Source organism: Garra rufa, chromosome 7 (genome assembly GCF_049309525.1).
Source record: "Garra rufa chromosome 7, GarRuf1.0, whole genome shotgun sequence".
Taxonomy (NCBI): Eukaryota; Metazoa; Chordata; class Actinopteri; order Cypriniformes; family Cyprinidae; genus Garra; species Garra rufa.
In genome coordinates this window covers 10,519,825-10,541,456 of record NC_133367.1, presented here as the reverse complement: position 1 = coordinate 10,541,456, position 21,632 = coordinate 10,519,825, and the positions used below count along the sequence as shown (strand labels likewise).

Here is a 21,632-nt window from a genome sequence, read left to right as displayed (position 1 = left end):
AACTGTGCGTGTTAATGCGTCCAAATTTTACGCGTTGTATAAAATAGGTATTGTCCCCAACGGCGTTCCATAAATAGCCATCCTGCGGCGCGAAACGCGCAAATGAGGCGGCGCACATTGAGCGTTTCAAGCGATTGCCGCGCCATTCGCGCGAATCGTGCGAAACGCGCGAGTTCAAAAATCTGAACTTTGGCGAAAATCCGCGCCGTGTTAACCAATCAGGAGCTTGCTCTAGTAGTGACGGAGGCAGAAATCTGAAACAACAATGGCGGACAAAATCACCGTTGCTGTCTGTGGTTCCTCGGAGCTGTACGATACATCTTTGGACTTTTGTAGAAACAGGAATAAAAGGAATCTTGCTAGGATTAAAGTGAGTGAAGAGGTTGGACAATCTGGTTAGTTTTAAAAAACGCTCTTTACTCAATTTGACCTACATATACATACATATTGAGACTACAAGCAAGCTAAAGCTGACAAATTGAGCTCATTCACCTATTTTACAACTATTTTCCTGCTGACGAGTGGCAGAAGCCCCTCCCTTGACGCGAATTTGCGTCTGTTGTGAAGAAAATGTCACGCGCGAATGACGCGAATGGCGCGAGTAAACTCAAATGTTCAAGCGTTCAACTACGCGCGAATAGCGTGTTTTTTCCGCGCAAGTCGCGTCCGGTGTGAACGCACCATAAGTGTGATCTGAAAATTGTGTTTTAACATGTGAAATGGTTTAATGTATTGACAATAGACTGTGCAAATAGCTAAATGAGGTCAGGCAACTGAGAACTTTGTTCAGCCAATGGGTTTTAGTGTTTTAGCAATTGATAAAAACTGTAATTGCACACTCTGTATATTGTGGCGGGAGGGGCACACGACAGACACAGTGGGTGTGGCGTCAGGCCTCGGAGAGGCTTTTATTAAACAGAAAATAAGGGAAAGTGAGTCCATAAAGTAAAACAGTGTCCAAAATAAAAGGGGAATCTGGTGTCCTCGGGTGCTGGGGCAGCGTGACGGAAAGGTAGTGTTCAGAGGGGAAGGGTCCAGGAGAGGGGCGGAGTCCGGCGGCCGCGGGCGCTTCCTATACTCGCGCCGGGGTGCTAGGGCGGCGGCATCTCCGGCAGGCTCATCCCTCTCGAGCTGTCCGGCGCTAGGGTGGCGTCTTCTGGCGGCCTCGGCCGGACCGCGGGTCCGGCGACTCTCCAAATTCCTTGTGGCGCGGGATTCCCTCTTCACCCCCTCCTGGACCCGCGAGGACACCAGCGTGCATGCACGGGGGAAAGAGACCGGTCTCTCGAGGAGAGGCGCGCTCAGGATTTAAACAGCGACGGTGATGAGGCTTCATTTACTTCAGGTGTCCCCATCACACGCCGCCAGCCCGAGCCGATTACACGCCCCTCCTCTCCCCTACACACCCACTCCCGTCGGGAGCCTGGAGAAGGGTGGCGAATAAGGGACGGGGTGGTGATGATAATTAGGGGGGCGGGCAGACGCCTCGCCACAATATGTAAACTGAACAGACTTCATTTTCAAATATTTATGTATTTGTGTATTTAAATGTTTAAAGTTTTGCAGTTACTAGATCTCGTTTTAGAATTTTTTTTTTTTTTTTTGTATTGAATGTATTTGTAATGCAATGGACCTTTAAATCAGAACTAAATTAATATTGCTTGCTTCATCTTCTCATCCGCAGGTTTTTGGGTCCTGCTGCAAATGAAGGCTGTCAGTATGTGACTGGAATTGTGGGTAAAAACCCGTTACTCCTGAGAGAGCTGGATCTGAGGAAACATGAACTAGGAGACACACGAGTGAATCAGATCTCTGCTCTACTGGAGGATAAACACTGTCAACTCAACACACTGATGTGAGTATTGCTGCTTTAGTTCATTAAAAGTAAATCTTACATTACTTTTAATAGTACTGTTATTGTAGTTGATAATATTTCCTCATTAGTTTGAGTCAGAGCAGTTTTTCTCAGCATCACAAAGAGCCGCTAATGTGAAGATACTACTATTTCTTGCTGGATCGGGTGTAATGGTCAGACAGGGCTGATCTAAATCCTGTATTGTGTGAACTGTTCTGTCTTACTGTTAAGCCACACAAAAGGCATACAAACACAATGTTCCAAGTTTTCTGAAGCTATTCGAGCTTAATGTGAGACACAGATTAATATTTAAGGCCTTACAATAAAGTTAATGTAAACTCTTTTCTCTGCTGCGTCTGTCAGTCATTCTCTGTTCAATTCGAACTCTGATCACGTTCAGTTACAACAGTCAGCTTGATAAAACTCTCTCCAAGATCAATCAGTGTTCCCATTATTATACTTTATTTGTAGATAAATGTCTATGATTTTACATATATATGGCTGTTTTTGTTGTTGTTTCTAAATCATGTTTCCAGATGTCTGTTAGAACAAAACACAGCTAGCAAAGACTATAAATATACATTTTTAAGATGCACATTAACTGAAATTGTTAAAAGAAAAGGCTTAATAAACTCTTACTTTTTAATGTGAAGAGTTGCCTGCTGTGACTCTGTGTTGCTTCAAGCGCATCATTTTGCACATCAGATGCGAATACTGTAAACGTTTAGTGCAGCACTGTATTTGTTTTGTTCTGTCTATCATATGTTGCTGCCTCATTATAAAAAGAATTTTCAATTTTATAGTATTTATATTTATGTAGAAATATATTGTTTTTCATAAATGCCTTTTATAACCACAATGCAAATAGCAATGAGTAACATTTTACCAGTTTTTGTGCTTTTTTTATTTGTTCCCCACAAAATAATGTTTTTTTTTTCACAAAATGTTTAGATTTATAAAATGATTGATATTGTGTATTTTTTATATTACATATACTTTATTTTTATTATTTATTTATTTTTTAATGGAGCACTCTGTGTTTAGTAAGTTGTAGGTTTTTTTTTGTTTTGACAACTTTGTTTTTATAACTGCTTTTAATTTAGAGTTTGTGTTCGACAAAATATAAAATGTCTAATTTTGGTCCAGCACATACTGTAAATTGAGCATTTTAAGAATCAGTGATCAGTATCTGCCTCAAATGTCCTGATCAGTGCAGCACTAAAGCAAATCAACTGCCTTTTCAAAACTCATTTGAATGTCTGCAGTTTAAGGAAATACATTTATTCATTAAATAAACACTAAAATGTGCAAAGTATAATATTTTTTATAAGCAAACTGTCTTTGTTGTTGACTTGTAATTGTTTAGTCTACAGTATGTTTGAACATTGATCTGTGAGACTAAAGTGATTTATGACAATAGTAGACAGTAACAATTTCATTAGTTAACATTAGCTATTAAATATATTTTGACAGCATTTATTAATCTATTCATGTTAGTTTATTTGTATATATGTATTTATATGTCAAGTGAAGTTTCATAACTTGGATAAATAGCTCAAGTCTTAATGGGAAATTTTGCTGATTTTCAACCTTTGCCTACCTTTATAACTTTTGTGTAGTTTGTAGTATATTTAAATAAACAATGTGTAGTCTTTCTCCATGTTACCTGCACACAGATATCAGCATTTATTTGTCAAAAAAAGTTTGCAAGACACAGTGGTGTGTTTCATATCATTAATATTTCATGATTTTTCTTGTTTATTAGTGACTGTATAGCATTTGCTGAAGATCATCAAAGATCTGAGTCATTGTTCTTTCTCTTTCTGTCTGTCTTTATGCAGTATTACAGAGAAACAGTGTCTCATCCTGACTTAATTGTGAAATATCATAAAATTAAGTATTGACACTTTAATTCAAAGCAACTTACAATTTAGGAATACAAGAAACAAATCATCATAAAGAGGCAAATAAACAGAGGAGGTGCTAGTAATACAAAGTTTGAGGCGTTATTCAGTTTAGTATGAGCTAGAACAGAGAGGAATAAGGAAAAGCGAAATTAATATTGTTTTTTTTTATGATCTTTCTTCTTTCTCGTTCTGTCTTCAGTCTGTGTGAATGCAGTATTACAGAGAAACAGTGTATCATAATGACTTCAGCTCTGAAATCAAACCCATCACACCTGAGAGAACTGGACCTTAGCGGGAATCAAATCACAAACACAGGAGTGAATCACTTATGTGACGTACTGAAGGATTCACACTGTAAACTGGAGAGATTGAGGTCAGTAACATTCACATACAAGAATCAAAATGATGAAAAGCACCTCAACAGTTTAAACCTAAACACTTTATTTCCCAAATAAAAACATTTTTTTTTTTAAATTTCGAGTGAGAAAATGAGACACGTTTGACTCTAATATGTCACTGACTTCATCTTTCTAACGAGTGGTGCTTTCAATTTGATCACTTTCTGCTAATGCAATGCATTTGTCCTTAGATATGTCTATCGTATATGGATTTAACATCATCTGCTGCTCAATATACAGCATTAAACTGAGATAAATAAAGTTTGGTTCCACACCAGAAACACAAACTATCTATAATGATTAATAATACATCTTAAAATATAATAGAAGCACAATTAGCATCAAGCTAAATTTAAAATGTTTTAAATATTTTTTTTTTGGCTTAAAAACTCATTTAAACCATCATGTTCTTGTAATAACATTTGAGAGGTTCCTTGTGAATGATTGCGTCTGGTGTGAATAGCTCCATAGGGATCTATTGTTTCAATTCAAAAGTGTCATTGTGCCAAATGTTTGAATTCAGTGTGAAGGCCTTTAGTCAGTCGGTCTCAGTTTGTTCTGTTTCTTCATGTCATTCCAGACCAGAGGTCGTGTTAACCGAAAATTTTACGTCATTGACGGAATGTTTTAATCAGTGACGGAAAAATCTGAAGGCTGTCCGTCACTTTGATGGAATACACCACACAGAGGGTGATCTATTGTCATTTGTAACTGTAGTTCCCATCCCTGTCCAGTTGGTGGCAAATGCGCTTTAGTGTTCACTCAGAGCACGTTATCTAGAACAAAAAATATTTTTTTTAGTCTTTAGACGTTTTTAATGTCTATAAAAAATAATATACACATTTTTAAAATCGAATATTTTGTTGAAGTCATGTTATTTGGTGCTTTAATAAACAAAATCTGTGTTGTTTTATGGTTTGGTACTTGTACATCTTACATTAACGAAATCTAACACGGTATATCTGTCAGGTGACGGTAATAGAGGACTCAGATGCAGAGTTAGAAATAGAAGCTTTATTTCTTTTGCCTCAAAAACACAAAGTAACACAAATAATAGTTAACCGCTGTAGAATAAGCGGAGATTCCCAAAGCTGGCCGGCAGCGACAAAACATAAAATAACAGAAACAATAGTTAACTGCTGCTTGGAGAAGCGGTGATTCCAGAGCTAGCCGGCAGTGACCAAAACACAAAGTAACATAAACAATATTTAACTGTTCGTAGGAAAGAACACAGAGCTTCCAGAGCTGGCCGGCAGAATAGCGGACCATCCAAGCAGCTGGAACTCCGCGCTAAGAATCCTGCAGCACAAGAGAACACAAGGGTCAGACTGCAGCGAGAGAGACACGAGACATACGTAAAGACAATCTACTCACAGCGAGGAAAGGGAAAGTGGGGACATATAAAGGCGTGGGAAAATAAGCCACAGGAGGTAGCGAGTCAGCTCGTGATTTGCGCACTCCCGCCGCACCATCAGCGCTGATTGCCCAGATCACAAGCTGCCGAACCAGACAGGACAACACAAATAGCAAGAGGAGCAGGGAAGGCACCCTGAACCGTGACAGTACCCCCCACCTCAGGGACGCCTCCTGGTGTCCCCGGAGGACTCACCATGACACTGATGGAACTGATCAATGAGAGCGCGGTCCAGAATGTCGCGAGCCGGAATCCAGCATCTCTCCTCCGGACCATAACCCTCCCAGTCTACCAGGTATTGGTAACCTCTACCCCTACGCCTAACATCAATGAGTCGCCGCACCGTATAGGCTGGCAACCCCTCGATGAGTCTAGGAGGCGGAGGGGCAGAGGTCAGGGGTTGAAGGGGGGATCGAAAGGCGGGTTTGATTTTAGAAACATGGAACACCGGGTGGATTCTTTTAAACTGGGGGGTTAATTTGAGCCGCACCGTCACCGGACTAAGCACTTTGGTTATAATAAACGGTCCAACAAATTTGGGTCCCAGTTTACGTGAGGGAAGTCTGAAGTTTATGTCTTTAGAAGACAACCAGACCTTCTGGCCACACACGTAAAGTGGGGGCTTGATACGGTGACGGTCCGCCGACGCCTTGTTCCTCTCGCCAGTCCGAGTGAGGGCTTCTCTGGCGACCCTCCAAGTACGGAGGCATCTCTGAATAAACGCATGCGCGGAAGGAACAACGGCATCGGATTCTTGAGAGGGGAATAACGGTGGCTGGTAGCCTAAACAGCACTGGAAGGGAGATAATCCCGTAGATGAGACAGGGAGGGAGTTATGCGCGTACTCGACCATGGTTAACCTGGAACTCCAAGATGACGGTTCGGCAGACGCCACACAGCGCAGAACCCTCTCCAAGTCCTGGTTGGCACGCTCGGCCTGCCCATTGGTCTGCGGGTGATATCCAGAGGACAGGCTCGCAGTCGCCCCCAGCTGTCGACAGAACTCTGTCCAAAATCTTGACACAAACTGGGGACCCCTGTCAGACACCACGTCCACCGGGAGGCCATGAATACGGAAGACGTGATCTAAGACGATAGTCGCTGTCTCCCTTGCTGAAGGTAATTTGGGGAGGGGAATAAAGTGGGTCGCCTTCGAGAACCTGTCCACCACAGTGAGGACTACAGTCTTGCCATTAGAAGGGGGCAAGCCCGTAACAAAGTCCATCGCTATGTGTGACCAGGGTCGCGAAGGGACCGACAGTGGCTGGAGAAGCCCTGCTGGGGGTCGATTGGAGCCCTTACCCGCAGCGCAAATCGGACAGGCCGACACGAACCGTCGAGTGTCCCGCGCCATGGACGGCCACCAAAACCGCTGCTTGATTAGCCTATGAGTACGAGTCGCTCCAGGATGGCAAGCTAGGCTAGAGGAGTGGCCCCACTGTAGGACGATAGTTCGGACCGACTCAGGCACGAACAACAGGCTCTCTGGGCATCCCGTGGGGACAGCGGCGTCGCCTAGTGCGGTGCGGACTCTGGACTCCACCCCCCAGGTGACCGCTGCCACCACCCGCTCGGGGTGCAGGATGGCCACAGGGGGGGTGGGGCTGGCTTTAGCCTCAAAGATCCGCGACAGCGCGTCAGGTTTACCATTCTTAGACCCCGGGCGATAAGAAATGGTAAACCTGAAGCGTCCAAAAAATAATGCCCAGCGAGCCTGCCTAGAATTTATTCTCTTGGCAGTTCGGATATACTCAAGGTTCTTGTGGTCGGTCCAAACGATGAATGGACATCCTGCGCCCTCTAACCAGTGACGCCACTCCTCCAGCGCCAGCTTGACAGCTAGTAACTCCCTATTCCCGATATCGTAGTTCCGTTCCGTGGGGGTTAAACGATGGGAAAAGAAGGCGCAGGGGTGTATTTTCTCGTCTGAAGGTGATCTCTGGGACAAGATGGCCCCAACCCCCACCTCAGACGCATCCACCTCCACAATGAACTGTCGGGCCGGGTCAGGAGTTGTTAAAATGGGAGCCGAACTAAATCGACTCTTCAAATCTTTGAATGCAGTCTGGGCCTGCGACGACCAACAGAACCGTTTCTTAGTGGAGGTGAGATCCGTCAGAGGAAGGGCGACCTGACTAAAGTTCCGAATGAACCGCCTGTAAAAATTGGCTAACCCCAGAAAACGCTGGACCGCTCTGCGACTATCTGGGGTGGGCCAATCCGCAACCGCCTTTACCTTGGCGAGGTCCATCCGGATACCTTCAGGCGAGAGAATAAACCCCAGGAACGGAACTGACTGTGCGTGAAACTGACACTTCTCCATCTTAGCAAATAAACGATTCTCCAGCAGCCGCTGGAGCACTCGCCTGACGTGCTGGACATGGTCGCGTTCGTTCCTGGAGAAAATCAGGATGTCATCGAGGTACACAAAAACAAATCGGTCGACCATGTCTCTGAGCACGTCGTTGACGAGTGCCTGGAAGACCGCTGGCGAGTTTGAAAGGCCAAAGGGCATGACCAAATATTCGAAATGCCCAGTGTGGGTGTTAAAGGCGGTCTTCCATTCATCCCCCTCCCTCATCCGCACCAAGTGGTAAGCATTGCGGAGGTCCAACTTCGTGAAAATGGTTGCCCCCTGCAAGAGCTCAAAGGCTGATGACATCAACGGCAAAGGGTAACGGTTCTTTACCGTGATGTCATTCAACCCCCGATAATCAATACAGGGGCGCAAAGAACCATCCTTTTTATCCACGAAGAAGAACCCAGCCCCAGCTGGAGAGGAAGAGGGACGAATAATACCAGCTGCCAGAGAATCGTGAATGTACCTCTCCATGGCCTCCCTCTCAGGCCCAGAAAGAGAGTAAAGGCGCCCCCTAGGGGGAGACGTGCCAGGTAATAAATCAATCGCACAGTCATACGGGCGGTGCGAAAGGAAGAGATGAAGCTCGGGACTTACTGAACACCGCTCTCAAGTCATGGTAAGCCTCCGGTACATCCACCAGGCTCACCGGCTCCTCCTGCAACACAGAACAAGACACAACAGGGGAAAAAGCAGCACCCAAACATTGGGCTAAACAAAACGGGCTCCAAGCCAACACGGAACTGTGGGTCCAATCAATGTGGGGATTATGTTTAACCAACCAGGTGTGGCCTAACACCACCGGGGTGGTGGGTGAGTGTATGAGGAAAAATCGGATTTCCTCAGCATGATTACCAGATAAAATTAATGTGACGAATGGGGTGACATGAGTGATATTAGTGAGTAGGGTGCCACAAAGTGTCCTGGCTGAAATGGGTTCGGTCAGGGCGATGGACGAAATCCCTAGGCGCATGGCCAATCCAAAATCCATGAAATCGCCCTCTGCGCCGGAGTCAATCAACGCTGACACCTGAAAAGCAGCTCCACCACACCTTAAAGAAGCAAGAAATTCGGCACGACCGCCAGATGGCATGAGAGTCGAAGTAGCGCTCACCATAAGCTCCTCCTTGCGTGACGAGCGTCGCCCCGCTACAGGGCACGCGGCCGCTACATGCCCCGCCTCCCCACAGTAGAGACACAACCTGTTGGCCAGGCGACGGCGTCGCTCCCCCACAGTCAGTCGTGCTCTTCCAACCTGCATAGGCTCCTCCTCCGGGAGGACGAGGCTTTGAGAAAAAGTGTTACCAGCAGTTACTGATTCGGCGCTCGTGACGCGCTCGCGGGGGAATCCCCCTCTTCGGTGCCGGCCGCGGAGAGTAATCCGGTCATCGACCCGAATAGCGAGATCAATCAGCCCGTCTAACCCCGCAGGCAGTTCCAGGGAATAGATCTCGTCCTTCACGTGCTCAGCCAGACCGTGGAGGAAACGATCCCAGAGAGCCTTTTCATTCCAGCCGCAGGACGCAGCGAGCGTGTGGAATTCAATGGAGTATACAACCACGGATAGTTCGACCTGCTGAAGCACCAACAATGCTCTGGCCGCCTCGATACCCCGAGGAGAGTGGTCGAAGACTTTGCGCAGCTCTTCCGAGAATGCCTCGAACGACCCGCAGCAAGCCTGTTCGCCGTCCCACATGGCAGTGCCCCATTCCCTTGCTCGACCCACCAAGAGCGTGATAACATACGCTACCCTGGAAAGCTCCGTGGGAAAGCAGGAGGGCTGGAGGGCGAAAATAAGCGAGCATTGGGACAGAAATGATCGACATGAGTTGGGCTCACCCGAGTAAGGAGCAGGCGGGTTAAGTCGTGGTTCAGAGTGGCGGAGAACGGCTCTTTCCGGGTCAGGAACGGGTGCAACAGCCTGAGCTGCCGAAGCGCTGACCTGTAGTTGGTCCAGCCGTTCCACCAACTGGCTGAGTTGGAGCGAAACATCTGCATAGGCGCGGCGAGAAGCCTCAAGTTCTTCCTGCTGCCGACCGAGAAGAATGCCCTGCTGAGAGAGGGCTCGGCGCATCTCCGTTTCTTCTGCTGAATCCATACGTGGTGAGTAGATTCTGTCGGGTGACGGTAATAGAGGACTCAGATGCAGAGTTAGAAATAGAAGCTTTATTTCTTTTGCCTCAAAAACACAAAGTAACACAAATAATAGTTAACCGCTGTAGAATAAGCGGAGATTCCCAAAGCTGGCCAGCAGCGACAAAACATAAAATAACAGAAACAATAGTTAACTGCTGCTTGGAGAAGCGGTGATTCCAGAGCTAGCCGGCAGTGACCAAAACACAAAGTAACATAAACAATATTTAACTGTTCGTAGGAAAGAACACAGAGCTTCCAGAGCTGGCCGGCAGAATAGCGGACCATCCAAGCAGCTGGAACTCCGCGCTAAGAATCCTGCAGCACAAGAGAACACAAGGGTCAGACTGCAGCGAGAGAGACACGAGACATACGTAAAGACAATCTACTCACAGCGAGGAAAGGGAAAGTGGGGACATATAAAGGCGTGGGAAAATAAGCCACAGGAGGTAGCGAGTCAGCTCGTGATTTGCGCACTCCCGCCACACCATCAGCGCTGATTGCCCAGATCACAAGCTGCCGAACCAGACAGGACAACACAAATAGCAAGAGGAGCAGGGAAGGCACCCTGAACCGTGACAATATCATAATTCAGTCTCATTTAATGCTCCTTATGATGGTTAAATGTGCTCTGATTATCTGTAGTGATTAAACTATTGTTTGAAACAAGACATGGTGTGTAGTAGTGATTATTGAGATTCACATCCGTCCACCTTCCATGCCGCTTACTTCGCGACGTGCAGAAGCGGTACCGGAGTGAAGAGGTTAGGAGAACGTTCTGGGAACCATCAGATAACTTTTATGGAACCTTCTAGGAACATAAATAGAAAGTTCCCTATTGGTTATCAAGGAAAATTTTCTTTACGTAACTAGAGCGTTCCCTTTAGGTTAGGGGAACGTTCTTGGAACCTACTGGGAACATTCCGGGAATGTTCTTAGAATCGGCCCGATTCCGCTGGCTACCTGGGAAACAGCATATACCTAAAGACCGATTGGGATTTAAGAAATATTAGTCTATAAAAATAAGAATCTATTCAAATCGAGAAATCGATTTTTTTACCCAGCCCTAGCATGTTTTGTTGTTTTGTCACTGCTGAGAGTGGTATTGAACACGAAAACTAACGCAGTTTTTGTTCACCTGTTCTCTTCATAAATAAATGCAAAAACTATACAGTATGCTTGCATTGTAGGTTCATTATTAAAAATGAAAATTTGAAAAAAAATAAAAGCAATTGAATGTATTATTATAATATGAAAATTCAAATGACGGGTAATAATAGATTTATGACGGAATTTTTACGGCCCTGTCCGTCAAAATGACAGACAACGAAAAAGTCTAACGCAACCTCTGTTCCAGACGGACTGATGATGATGAGATCAGATCTCTGTGTGGAGCACTGGCTGTTGTCAGACTCCTTGTGCCAGAGGCGGACAATAGTGAAGTATTTTTGATTTACTCAAGTAAATTTAAAAAGTATATGTAGTAAGCTTTTTCTTTGGAAAACTATTTCGTAAATAAAAGTTGTTGTTAGTTTTACCCTTAATACTTAAGAACATTAAAAATGTAGTACTAACTTGTACTCAAGTAAATATTTAAATTACTTTTACTTGAGTAAAAGTAGGAAAGTAATAGATTTCTAATGTAATTAACTATTAAACTATATTTAATATGAAAAATAGTGCAGCAAATAGTACAATATTATGCTTTGGAATATTTTGAAGTAAAGTTTTCTAAAGAAAAACACTCTAATAAAGTACAGAAACGTGAAGAGTACTTCTATAGCAGAGTACTTTTACTTTACTACTGTCTGCCTTGTGCACACAAAAATCTCACTGGTTTATTATTAAAATTAATGGCAACATGAATGTTAACTGTAATGTAAACTGATATTTCCTCCTGACACACTACAGCAAAATATGTCTTTAAACCATTTTTTATCTGGTGAAAATACTAGTGGCATAAGACATTTGCACATAGTTTAGGTCATTTCTAGAATAACTGATTAATCATCTGAATGTGACATTTTCATTCTGGTTCTAGGCTTTCAAACTGCAGTATCACTGAAGAAGGTTATAAAGCTCTGGCTTCAGCTCTGAGATCAAACCCTTCACACCTGATAGAGCTGGATCTCACAGGAAATGATCCTGGACAATCAGGAGTGAAGGAGCTCAATAATTTACTACAGGATCCAAACTGTCAACTCAAGACACTGAGGTGAGACCTGATCAAATAATGGTACAGAAATTAATGGGTAATTTATTTATGTTTTTAGCTATACAATACTGGACAATGTTTCATCTGAATGATCATATCAGATGCTGTGGGTTTTGTTGAACTGATGATCAAAGTCAAAGTCTGCTTTATTGTCAATTCTGCCACATTTACAGCTCATACATACAGAGAATTAAAAATGTGTTACTCGCAGACCCTTGGTGCAAAAAAATTTTAAATTCAATAGCTAGTTTTCTCTGTGCTGATGTTTCTCACTCCTTCTGAAAGAACTTGAGGCCTTTACAGTTTTTCTCAATTGCTAAAACACAATTTCTGAAACCTTGCTCCATTTTCTGAAACCATTAAACACAAAACCTCATCTTCAAGCACCATTTACAAAACCTCTTACTCCTCTTGCAAAATGGAACTTTTTGCCTCAAAACAGTTTTAACTGTGTTCAAAATCAAGCACTGCTCTCAAATCATAAACAAAGTGAGTAAAATGATATACACTATCAAGCAGTCAGTAAACCATAAAACAAAAAACAGAAAAGACATTATTCAAAACATATATAGTTCTCAGGGAGAAGTAAATTTTTTATCTCAAAGTTCAGGCCCATACAAATTGTTCATTGGGCAGTATACAGCCTACAATGCACTGTACTACAGTATACAAGAGACAAAAATCAAAGGAGTAAACATGTGATCAATGTGCTTCCTCTTGTGTTTGGGCTGAGTCAGGCCAGAGCACTATGCCAACATCACAAGCAATATTGTCCTTCCTGAGGAACGGGGGAAGAAGCCTCTTGTGTGCTGTATCCAGCCCTGACATGATTCCTCACCTATACAAATACAATCTTTCTTACCCTCCTCCTCCTCTTTCTTGCCCTTCTCCTCCTCTTCCTCGTCACCCACCTCGCATAAGTACTCGTCCTCGTCCTCTCACATTGTTTCTTCTATCCATTCTCAGACGTTCTCCTTCCCATCTTCAACAATCTGTTACAACCTGAACTGGCTTATATTGGTTGTGTCACATCATTTGAAAAAGTTAACATCAATTTTGAGTGGTTGTGTTTAACCAATGACATTAGTTCTCTATTTGTATTTGATTGTTGCCACTCGTGTTTACCAGTATGGATGATATGTGTATTAGAGTTCATAATGTGTTTTGAGAATGAGAATGTGTTTAGAGTTTTGCTGAAAAGTCTAAGTGTGATCTGAAAATTGTGTTTTAACATGTGAACTGGTTTAATGTATTGACAACAGACTGTACAATTAGCTAAATGAGGTCAGGCAACTGAGAACTTTGTTAAGCCAATGGGTTTTAGTGTTTTAGCAATTGAGAAAAACTGTGATTGCACACTCTGTGTATGTAAACTGAACAGACTTCATTTTCAAATATTTATGTATTTGTGTATTTAAATGTTTAAAGAAAAGTTTTGCAGTTACTAGATCTTGTTTTAGAGTTTTTTAAAAACAAATTTTTGTATTGCATGTATTTGTAATGCAATGGAACTAAATTAATATTGCTTGCTTCATCTTCTCTTCTGCAGGTTTTTGGGTCCTGCTGCAGATGAAGGCTGTCAGTATGTGACTGGAATTGTGGGTAAAAACCCGTTACTCCTGAGAGAGCTGAATCTGAGTGGACATGAACTAGGAGACAAACGAGTGAATCAGATCTCTGCTCTACTGGAGGATAAACACTGTCAACTCAACACACTGATGTGAGTATTGCTGCTTTATTTCAAATCTTACATTACTTTTAATAGTACTGTTATTGTAGTTGATCATATTTCCTCATTAGTTTGAGTCAGAGCAGTTTTTCTCAGCATCACAAAGAGCCACTAATGTGAAGATCCTGCTATTTCTTGCTGGATCGGGTGTAATGGTCAGACAGGGCTGATCTAAATCCTGTATTGTGTGAACTGTTCTGTCTTACTGTTAAGCCACACAAAAGCATACAAACACAATGTTCCAAGTTTTCTGAAGCTATTCGAGCTTAATGTGAGACACAGATGAATATTTAAGGCCTTACAATAAAGTTAATGTAAACTCTTTTCTCTGCTGCGTCTGTCAGTCATTCTCTGTTCAATTCAAACTCTGATCATGTTCAGTAACAACAGTCAGCTTGATAAAACTCTCTCCAAGATCAATCAGTGTTCCCATTATTATACTTTATTTGTAGATAAATGTCTATGATTTTACATATATATGGCTGTTTTTGTTGTTGTTTCTAAATCATGTTTCCAGATCTCTGTTAGAACAAAACACAGCTAGCAAAGACTATAAATATACATTTTTAAGATGCACATTAACTGAAATTGTTAAAAGAAAAGGCTTAATAAACTGTTACTTTTTAATGTGAAGAGTTGCCTGCTGTGACTCTGTGTTGCTTCAAGCGCATCATTTTGCACATCAGATGCGAATACTGTAAACGTTTAGTGCTGCACTGTATTTGTTTTGTTCTGTCTATCATATGTTGCTGCCTCATTAAAAAAAGAACTTTCAATTTTATAGTATTTATATTTATGTAGAAATATATTGTTTTTCATAAATGCCTTTTATAACCACAATGCAAATAGCAATGAGTAACATTTTACAAGTTTTTGTGCTGCACTTTTATTTGTTCCCCACAAAATGTATTTTTTTTTCATAAAGTGTTTGGATTTATAAAATTATTGATATTGTGTATTTTTTATATTATATATATGTTTTTATTATTATTATTATTATTATTATTATTATTATTATTATTATTATTAATGGAGCACTCTGTGTTTAGTAAGTTGTAGTTTTTTTTTTGTTTTGACAACTTTGTTTTCATAACTGCTTTTAATTTTTGTGTTCGACAAAATATAAAATGTCTAATTTTGGTGCAGCATATACTGTAAATTGAGCATTTTAAGAATCAGTGATCAGTATCTGCCTCAAATGTCCTGATCAGTGCAGCACTAAAGCAAATGAACTGCCCTTTCAAAACTTATTTGAATGTCTTCAGTTTAAGGAAATAAGTTTATTCACTAAATAAACACATGTGCAAAGTCTAATATTTTTATAAGCAAACTGTCTTTGTTGTTGACTTGTAATTGTTTAGTCTACAGTATGTTTGAACATTGATCTGTGAGACTAAAGTGATTTATGACAATAGTAGACAGTAACAATTTCATTAGTTAACATTAGCTATTAAATATATTTTGACAGCATTTATTAATCTGTTCATGTTAGTTTATATAATTAATCATTGTTTATGTCACAGTGTATTTACTAATTAACAGACAACTTTTGAATTTTAAACTATTAGTAAATGTTCAAACTTACATTAAGGTTATTAAATGCTAGTTGTTCATCATTAGCAGGGCCGTGCAGAGACCTTTAAAGGGGCAGGTGCTCAAAGTATAAAAAGGGCATCTGAAAGAAGGCATTAAAGAGCCCCTCGCGTCCATCACATCATTGTAGGCATCCAGTTACTTATGTAACAAGTAACAATGTCATTAATAAGACAAATTATGCATTATTTGTTTTAATTGCGTTTCAGGACTCAAACAACAGAATGATATTTTTTTCACTATAAAAGGGGCTCCATAAATAGGGCTGTGCTCAAAACATCAGCGCAGCAATACTGTACTGTATATTGTGACACATTCCTTGCTGATATGTGACCATGGACCACAAAACCAGTCATAAGTGTATTTTGTTTTTTCAAAATTGAGTAAATAAGCTTTCCATTGATGTATGGTTTGTTATAGGACAATGTTTGTCTGTGATACAACTATTTGAAAACCTGGAAGCTGAGGGTGCAAAACAATCTAAATATTGAGAAAATTGCCTTAAAAGTTGTCCAAATGAAGTTCTCAGCAATGCATATTACTAGTTTATGGTATATTTATGGTAGGAAATTTAAAAAATATATTCATGGAACATGACCTTTACTTAATATCCTAATGATTTTTGCCATAAAAGAAAAAAATTCAGTGTATTTTTGGCTTTTTGGTTAAGAAACGGAACATAAAAGACCATTTTAATGTTTAAAAGATAAAAAATATTTTCCTTGGACCTATTTATTTTGATTAGAAATTGTTGTGTATTAAATGGTCAAACCTAAAGATTTTCTTCTCTCTGTTAAACAAAATAATAAAGAACAGCTGTTATATTCAACTCTGAGTGGTCACTATTGAAACTATATGTGGCCCCTGATGTATTGTATTGTTAGATTGTAGACAACAGGCTTTACTGCAGAGCATAGAAATAAAACAATCGTATTAAGGAAGGAATTTTATTTCACTATTTAAAATATTTTAAATATCAATTTAAGGCAATTTGTGACCCTTTTTAAGAGCCGCAGAAGTAAAATGAACAGTATGAGTAGGATTTGACAATGTATGGTAGAATATTAAGGCATAAAATGGCATGATTCATAATTCAGATACAGCTTCACACAAAACAAAACAAAATATCTTATACAATGGAATTTCAGCCTTTATACCATTAAAATGGATAAATCGAGTATATCATTTATTGTATTTATTTAAAACATAAATATTACTGTCTTATTTTTTTAGATTTTGAGAAGGCACATTAACTTCTTTGACACAACTGTGTTTGCTGCATAACAACGTAGGTCGATAACTGCAATAATTTGACCATAAAGAGCTGAAAAATGTGTAAAAGAAAAAGTCACTCTCTGTCACAAGGGGGCGCTTTAAGAGCGCTGACATATTACGGTTTCCCTAGAAAAGGCTGTATACAAATCAGCATTAATGCTGTTTATCAGGCAATAAATGAAAATGACAATGACATGTTTCTGAGAACAGTCGGTTCCCTTCAGATGCATTCATATAAAGACATCAGTGCTGCGTTTTGACTTTGAAATCTAAAGCATGCATATTTATTCAATGAAATCGTTGCCTTTCGAAGATTAATCCAGCCCTATCGCGATTCTCGTCTTTCCGTCCCCAACTAAGACCTCTTATATTATAATTAAGTATTTTCTTATACTATTTATCATATTTAAAACTTTTTATGGCCTTAAATTTGATACAACTAAATTGAGGAGTTTTTAAGGACCTGCAGGTGCCCTCTACTTTACGATGGTCCGTCGGGCAGCCGGTCAAACAGTCTGGTAGCCTGACTGGAAAACACAATAGCACCGGGACGTCGGGCTAGCGATTTTGCGAGCCCTGCATTACATAAAAAAAGAAAGCAGACCTTTGACAGAAGGGCAAAATTTGTTTTATTTTAGTATAGTTTTCAAATTTTCTATAAAATTTAGATTAGTTTCTATTTTGTGAACACATTTCTACTTAGTTTTTATTTAGTTTAGTTTCAGTTTTAGTTTTAGTTTTTTTTTAGATTAAATAGAGATCACGAATTCCTCGCAATTCTAAACTAAGCAAAATAATGTGAGACAAAATATTAATTGCTTCAGTCTATTTAAAAGTGTTTAATTCATTTTAAAGAATTATTAATAATTTAATACCTAATATTTATATTTAAAATATGTTTAACACACCAATTTTTTATATTAAATGTATGAAAAAGTGGTGTGAATGAATAAATGACTTGCTCACAAAAACATCACTGGATGAATCTGCATTTTTGAATCAATCTCTATTCATTGACAAATCCATTTTTTAACAGTTGTTTCCATCTAGTGGCGAAACAATGCAATCGACACAAACGTTATTTGAAGCGCCTGTTACTTTCAAAAGACGACGTGCTCTGTTTTAATTTCTACCATAGACATCACATCAGTGTTTATATCCAAACTATGACCTTTAATCAGAATATTGCTGTGATAATATGAATGACTGGGTATTTGAAAAGACTGTTTGTGAAGCTGTTTTTTTTTTACATTAACATGATGACTGCTCTCTCTGTTAGCGGCAGTGCAAATAAATACAGATTTGAATGTAAGACTTTTTCAAAGGTTTAATAGACATGGGAAATCGTTTTCATTTACAAATGAGATCGCGTGCGTGTTTGAATGTCTATCCTTTAACGATTAAGCAGCTCCAGTATATTGGCTTGATCGCTTGTGTTATATAAAATACATCAATAAAAACTGATGCAGTAGCCTAGACCAGGTGCTGTTCGGGTCGCAGTCTTTATTTTTTCGTAATGATTACGAAACGATTATTTATTTTAGATAATTATTATTTTATTTCAGTTAGTTAGCAAATTTTATGATTGAGGAATTCGCTGACATACTGTCACTACTAGCTGCTGGATATGTGCTTGTCTCTTCTTTACGCTCTACACTACACTCACTGACGCATAACCATTGACTAACGTTATATGGATGGATGAGCGCCAAAGGCTATCGCAAAAAAAAAAAAAAAACATGCATGTGATTGGTTGCATTTGATTTGAAGGGCGCAAAATATTAATTTTGCATTATCAAATGTTGTGTTGTCGTGGATACCAAAGATTCTAGAGCGTGTAGGTTTTTTTTTTGAGCGTATAGTACTGCTAAATCTCCGACCACTATAACGGTCTGACACAGCGAGACCTTGACAAGACCGAGACCAAAGACTGTCAAGGCCGTGACAAGACCGAGACCAGGTAAAAGTGGTCTCGAGACCAAGACCGGTCTCGAGACATACATCACTAGTCTGTATAGATGCAGTATTACAGAGAAACAGTGTCTCATCCTGACTTCAGCTCTGAAATCAAACCCATCACACCTGAGAGAACTGAACCTGAGCTGGAATAAACTAGGAGACTCTGGAGTGAAAAACCTCAGTGATCTACTGATGAACCCACAATTCAAGCTGGAGAAACTAGAGTTAGTATCATTATACTGTACAGCAGTTACAGTCAGATTAAAGTTCACTGTTTAGTTTAGGACCACTGGACTCTTGACATCTTTGCTGTGAAACAATCTTTTATTAAGGGAAATATAATCATTTAATATATTTATATAGTTAAAAATTGTGAACTACACTCTGAAATAGGTTAAACAAATGATTTGATTTGATTGAATTGATGATTTTCATCTATTGTAAATGTGAAAATAGACATTTAATTTAGTTAATTGTTCTGTTGTTTCTATATTGATTCTATGTATTGATTGATTTTTTGTTGACTGAGGATGAGTCAAGACTTGGATTGTGACTGTATAGCATTTGCTGATGATCATCATAGATCTGAGTCATTGTTCTTTCTCGTTCTGTCTTCAGTCTGTCTTTATGCAGTATTACAGAGAAACAGTGTCTCATCCTGACTTCAGCTCTGAAATCAAACCCATCACACCTGAGAGAACTGGACCTGAGCAGGAATCAAATCACAAACACAGGAGTGAATGACTTATGTGACGCACTGAAGGATTCACACTGTAAACTGGAGAGATTGAGGTCAGTAACATTCACATACAAGAATCAAAATGATGAAAATCACTTCAACAGTTTAAACCAAAACACTTTATACTCAGTATCTCATGATGAGCTTGACTTCACATTATATATACATATATATATATATATATATATATATATATATATATATATATATATATATATATATGTATATATAATGTGAAGTCACATATATATTATTTTAATTTTTTACAAGTAATTTTTTTAACTTCTGCTGCATAGTTAAAATATAAAACTGAGTTTTTGAAAGACAGAGAGAATAAAAACAGATAAAAACAGATAAGTCACAAACAAGTCACATTTTATAAATGCATTTAGAAATATTTCTATAGCAGTTAATAAAGTGAAATGTTTGCAAACATTATAAACACAATAAACATAGCTATAGTCTATTTAAGTCCCCCTTACTCCACAACAAATCCTTTCAATTTAACGCCATTCAGAACAGAACAAGAATGAAAAATATAAGTAGTTTATAAGCGTTGAGCCAAAATGAATGAATTGAAAGTGAAACTGAAACAGAAACTGTTGTTGGGCTCATGTAGTCTACCTCTCTGATTTGACACAAACCCAAAAACCCTCATCTTCACAATGTATTTGTGTGCTAAACTATTATTTCTGATGTAAACTAGTCTTTGTCCTTCACTCATGTTCAATATGGATGTAAAGGTCATTCTTCACATGAGCAATAATGTGTTTGTCATAACAGCACAGCGGTACGGTGCTCACACTGAACAGCACAGATTGAACTACGGACTATTTAAATGAAGCAGTGTCAATATTTGATGTGTTTGACTGTGTTTTATTTTGATGATGAACAGCTGCAATGTGGAGTTAGAAATGCTAGAACTGATCTGCTGTGTGTGTGCATGAGGCACCAGCGCCATCACTTCAATTATTTCCTTATAACAGCAGAAACAACTCAAACACCTCATTTATGGGCATACAGATAAGAGGAAGACATCGTTTGAAACTATAAAGGGTTTACTTTTATTTGTGTCCAATCACAACAAAAATAAAGCGTTGTGCTTTTGTAAAACAAAGAAGACAAACAGGATGTGCTTTCTGTCGTCTCGCTTTCCATCAACTTATTTGTGGAGCGCGTCACAAAAATGAGACAAAACTTATCAGACAGTTTTTCATTTTGTTTTGTTAAATATATTTCACACATTTATTCATTAAGCTGGCTTGAGAAAGCCCAATTACTGAAATGCTATTTAAATGTATTCTTCTTCTTCTTCTGAGACTCAAATATCTGACTACTGCTCCTAGAGCTTTAACTCTACAAACTCCAAACTCAGGCCAGATCTTCAGACTGATCTGACTCCACACTATCGACCATTTCAAGAGCTATTCGGCGGCTTAAGGAAGTGTTGTCTTTGGTTCTAGGATGTTTTAGTGATCGAGTGCATTCAAAACAATGGCGGGAGGCGCTTGATGCACAGTGGGATTGTGCTCATTTTTATACAATCCTCCTGCTTAAATGTGTAATTTAAAATCAGACCCTTGTCGTTCGGTGGTTGGGTGCTCCCTCTGGGACTGAACTACGATTCTGAGACGTGTTTAACGGTAGATTCCCGAGAAACGTCCCCGAGTTACAGCAGTGAAGAGAGAAGGCTGGATTAACAACTCTAGGATAATCAGCGCACATTTCGATTCAGGCAAGTAAATGTTGTTTTTAATTCATTTGATTATTTGTATTTCTTTTCGTTAACTCTTCAAGTATGATGCTGCATAATTGAAAGTAGCATTTTGTCATTGTTTACATATGCAGCTTGCATTTTGATTCGTGTGTAGTAAAAAAGTCAAGTTTTTATTTCTGTTTTATTGCTAAGTGTCATGTGGGCTTTAACTAAGTTCATATTAGTCGTCTAGTTATCTTGTAAGTTGACAAATGCAGTGAGTAACATGAAAGTAAACTCGTATAACGTTGTATTGTGTAACAGTTAACTGCAGTAGTTTACAAAAGGTAACGTTAATAG

The 21,632-nt window shown here is 39.8% G+C and overlaps 1 protein-coding gene across 1 annotated transcript in view; it reads left to right on the top strand.

Annotated features, from left to right (window-relative positions):
• Positions 1-21,632, top strand: part of LOC141337911 (uncharacterized) — a 536,025-nt gene that overhangs the window by 355,129 nt on the left and 159,264 nt on the right. The window contains exon 31 of the mRNA XM_073843487.1: positions 1,685-1,855. Within this exon, the coding sequence (XP_073699588.1) occupies positions 1,685-1,855 (171 nt within the window). The remainder of the gene's footprint in view (positions 1-1,684; positions 1,856-21,632) is intronic.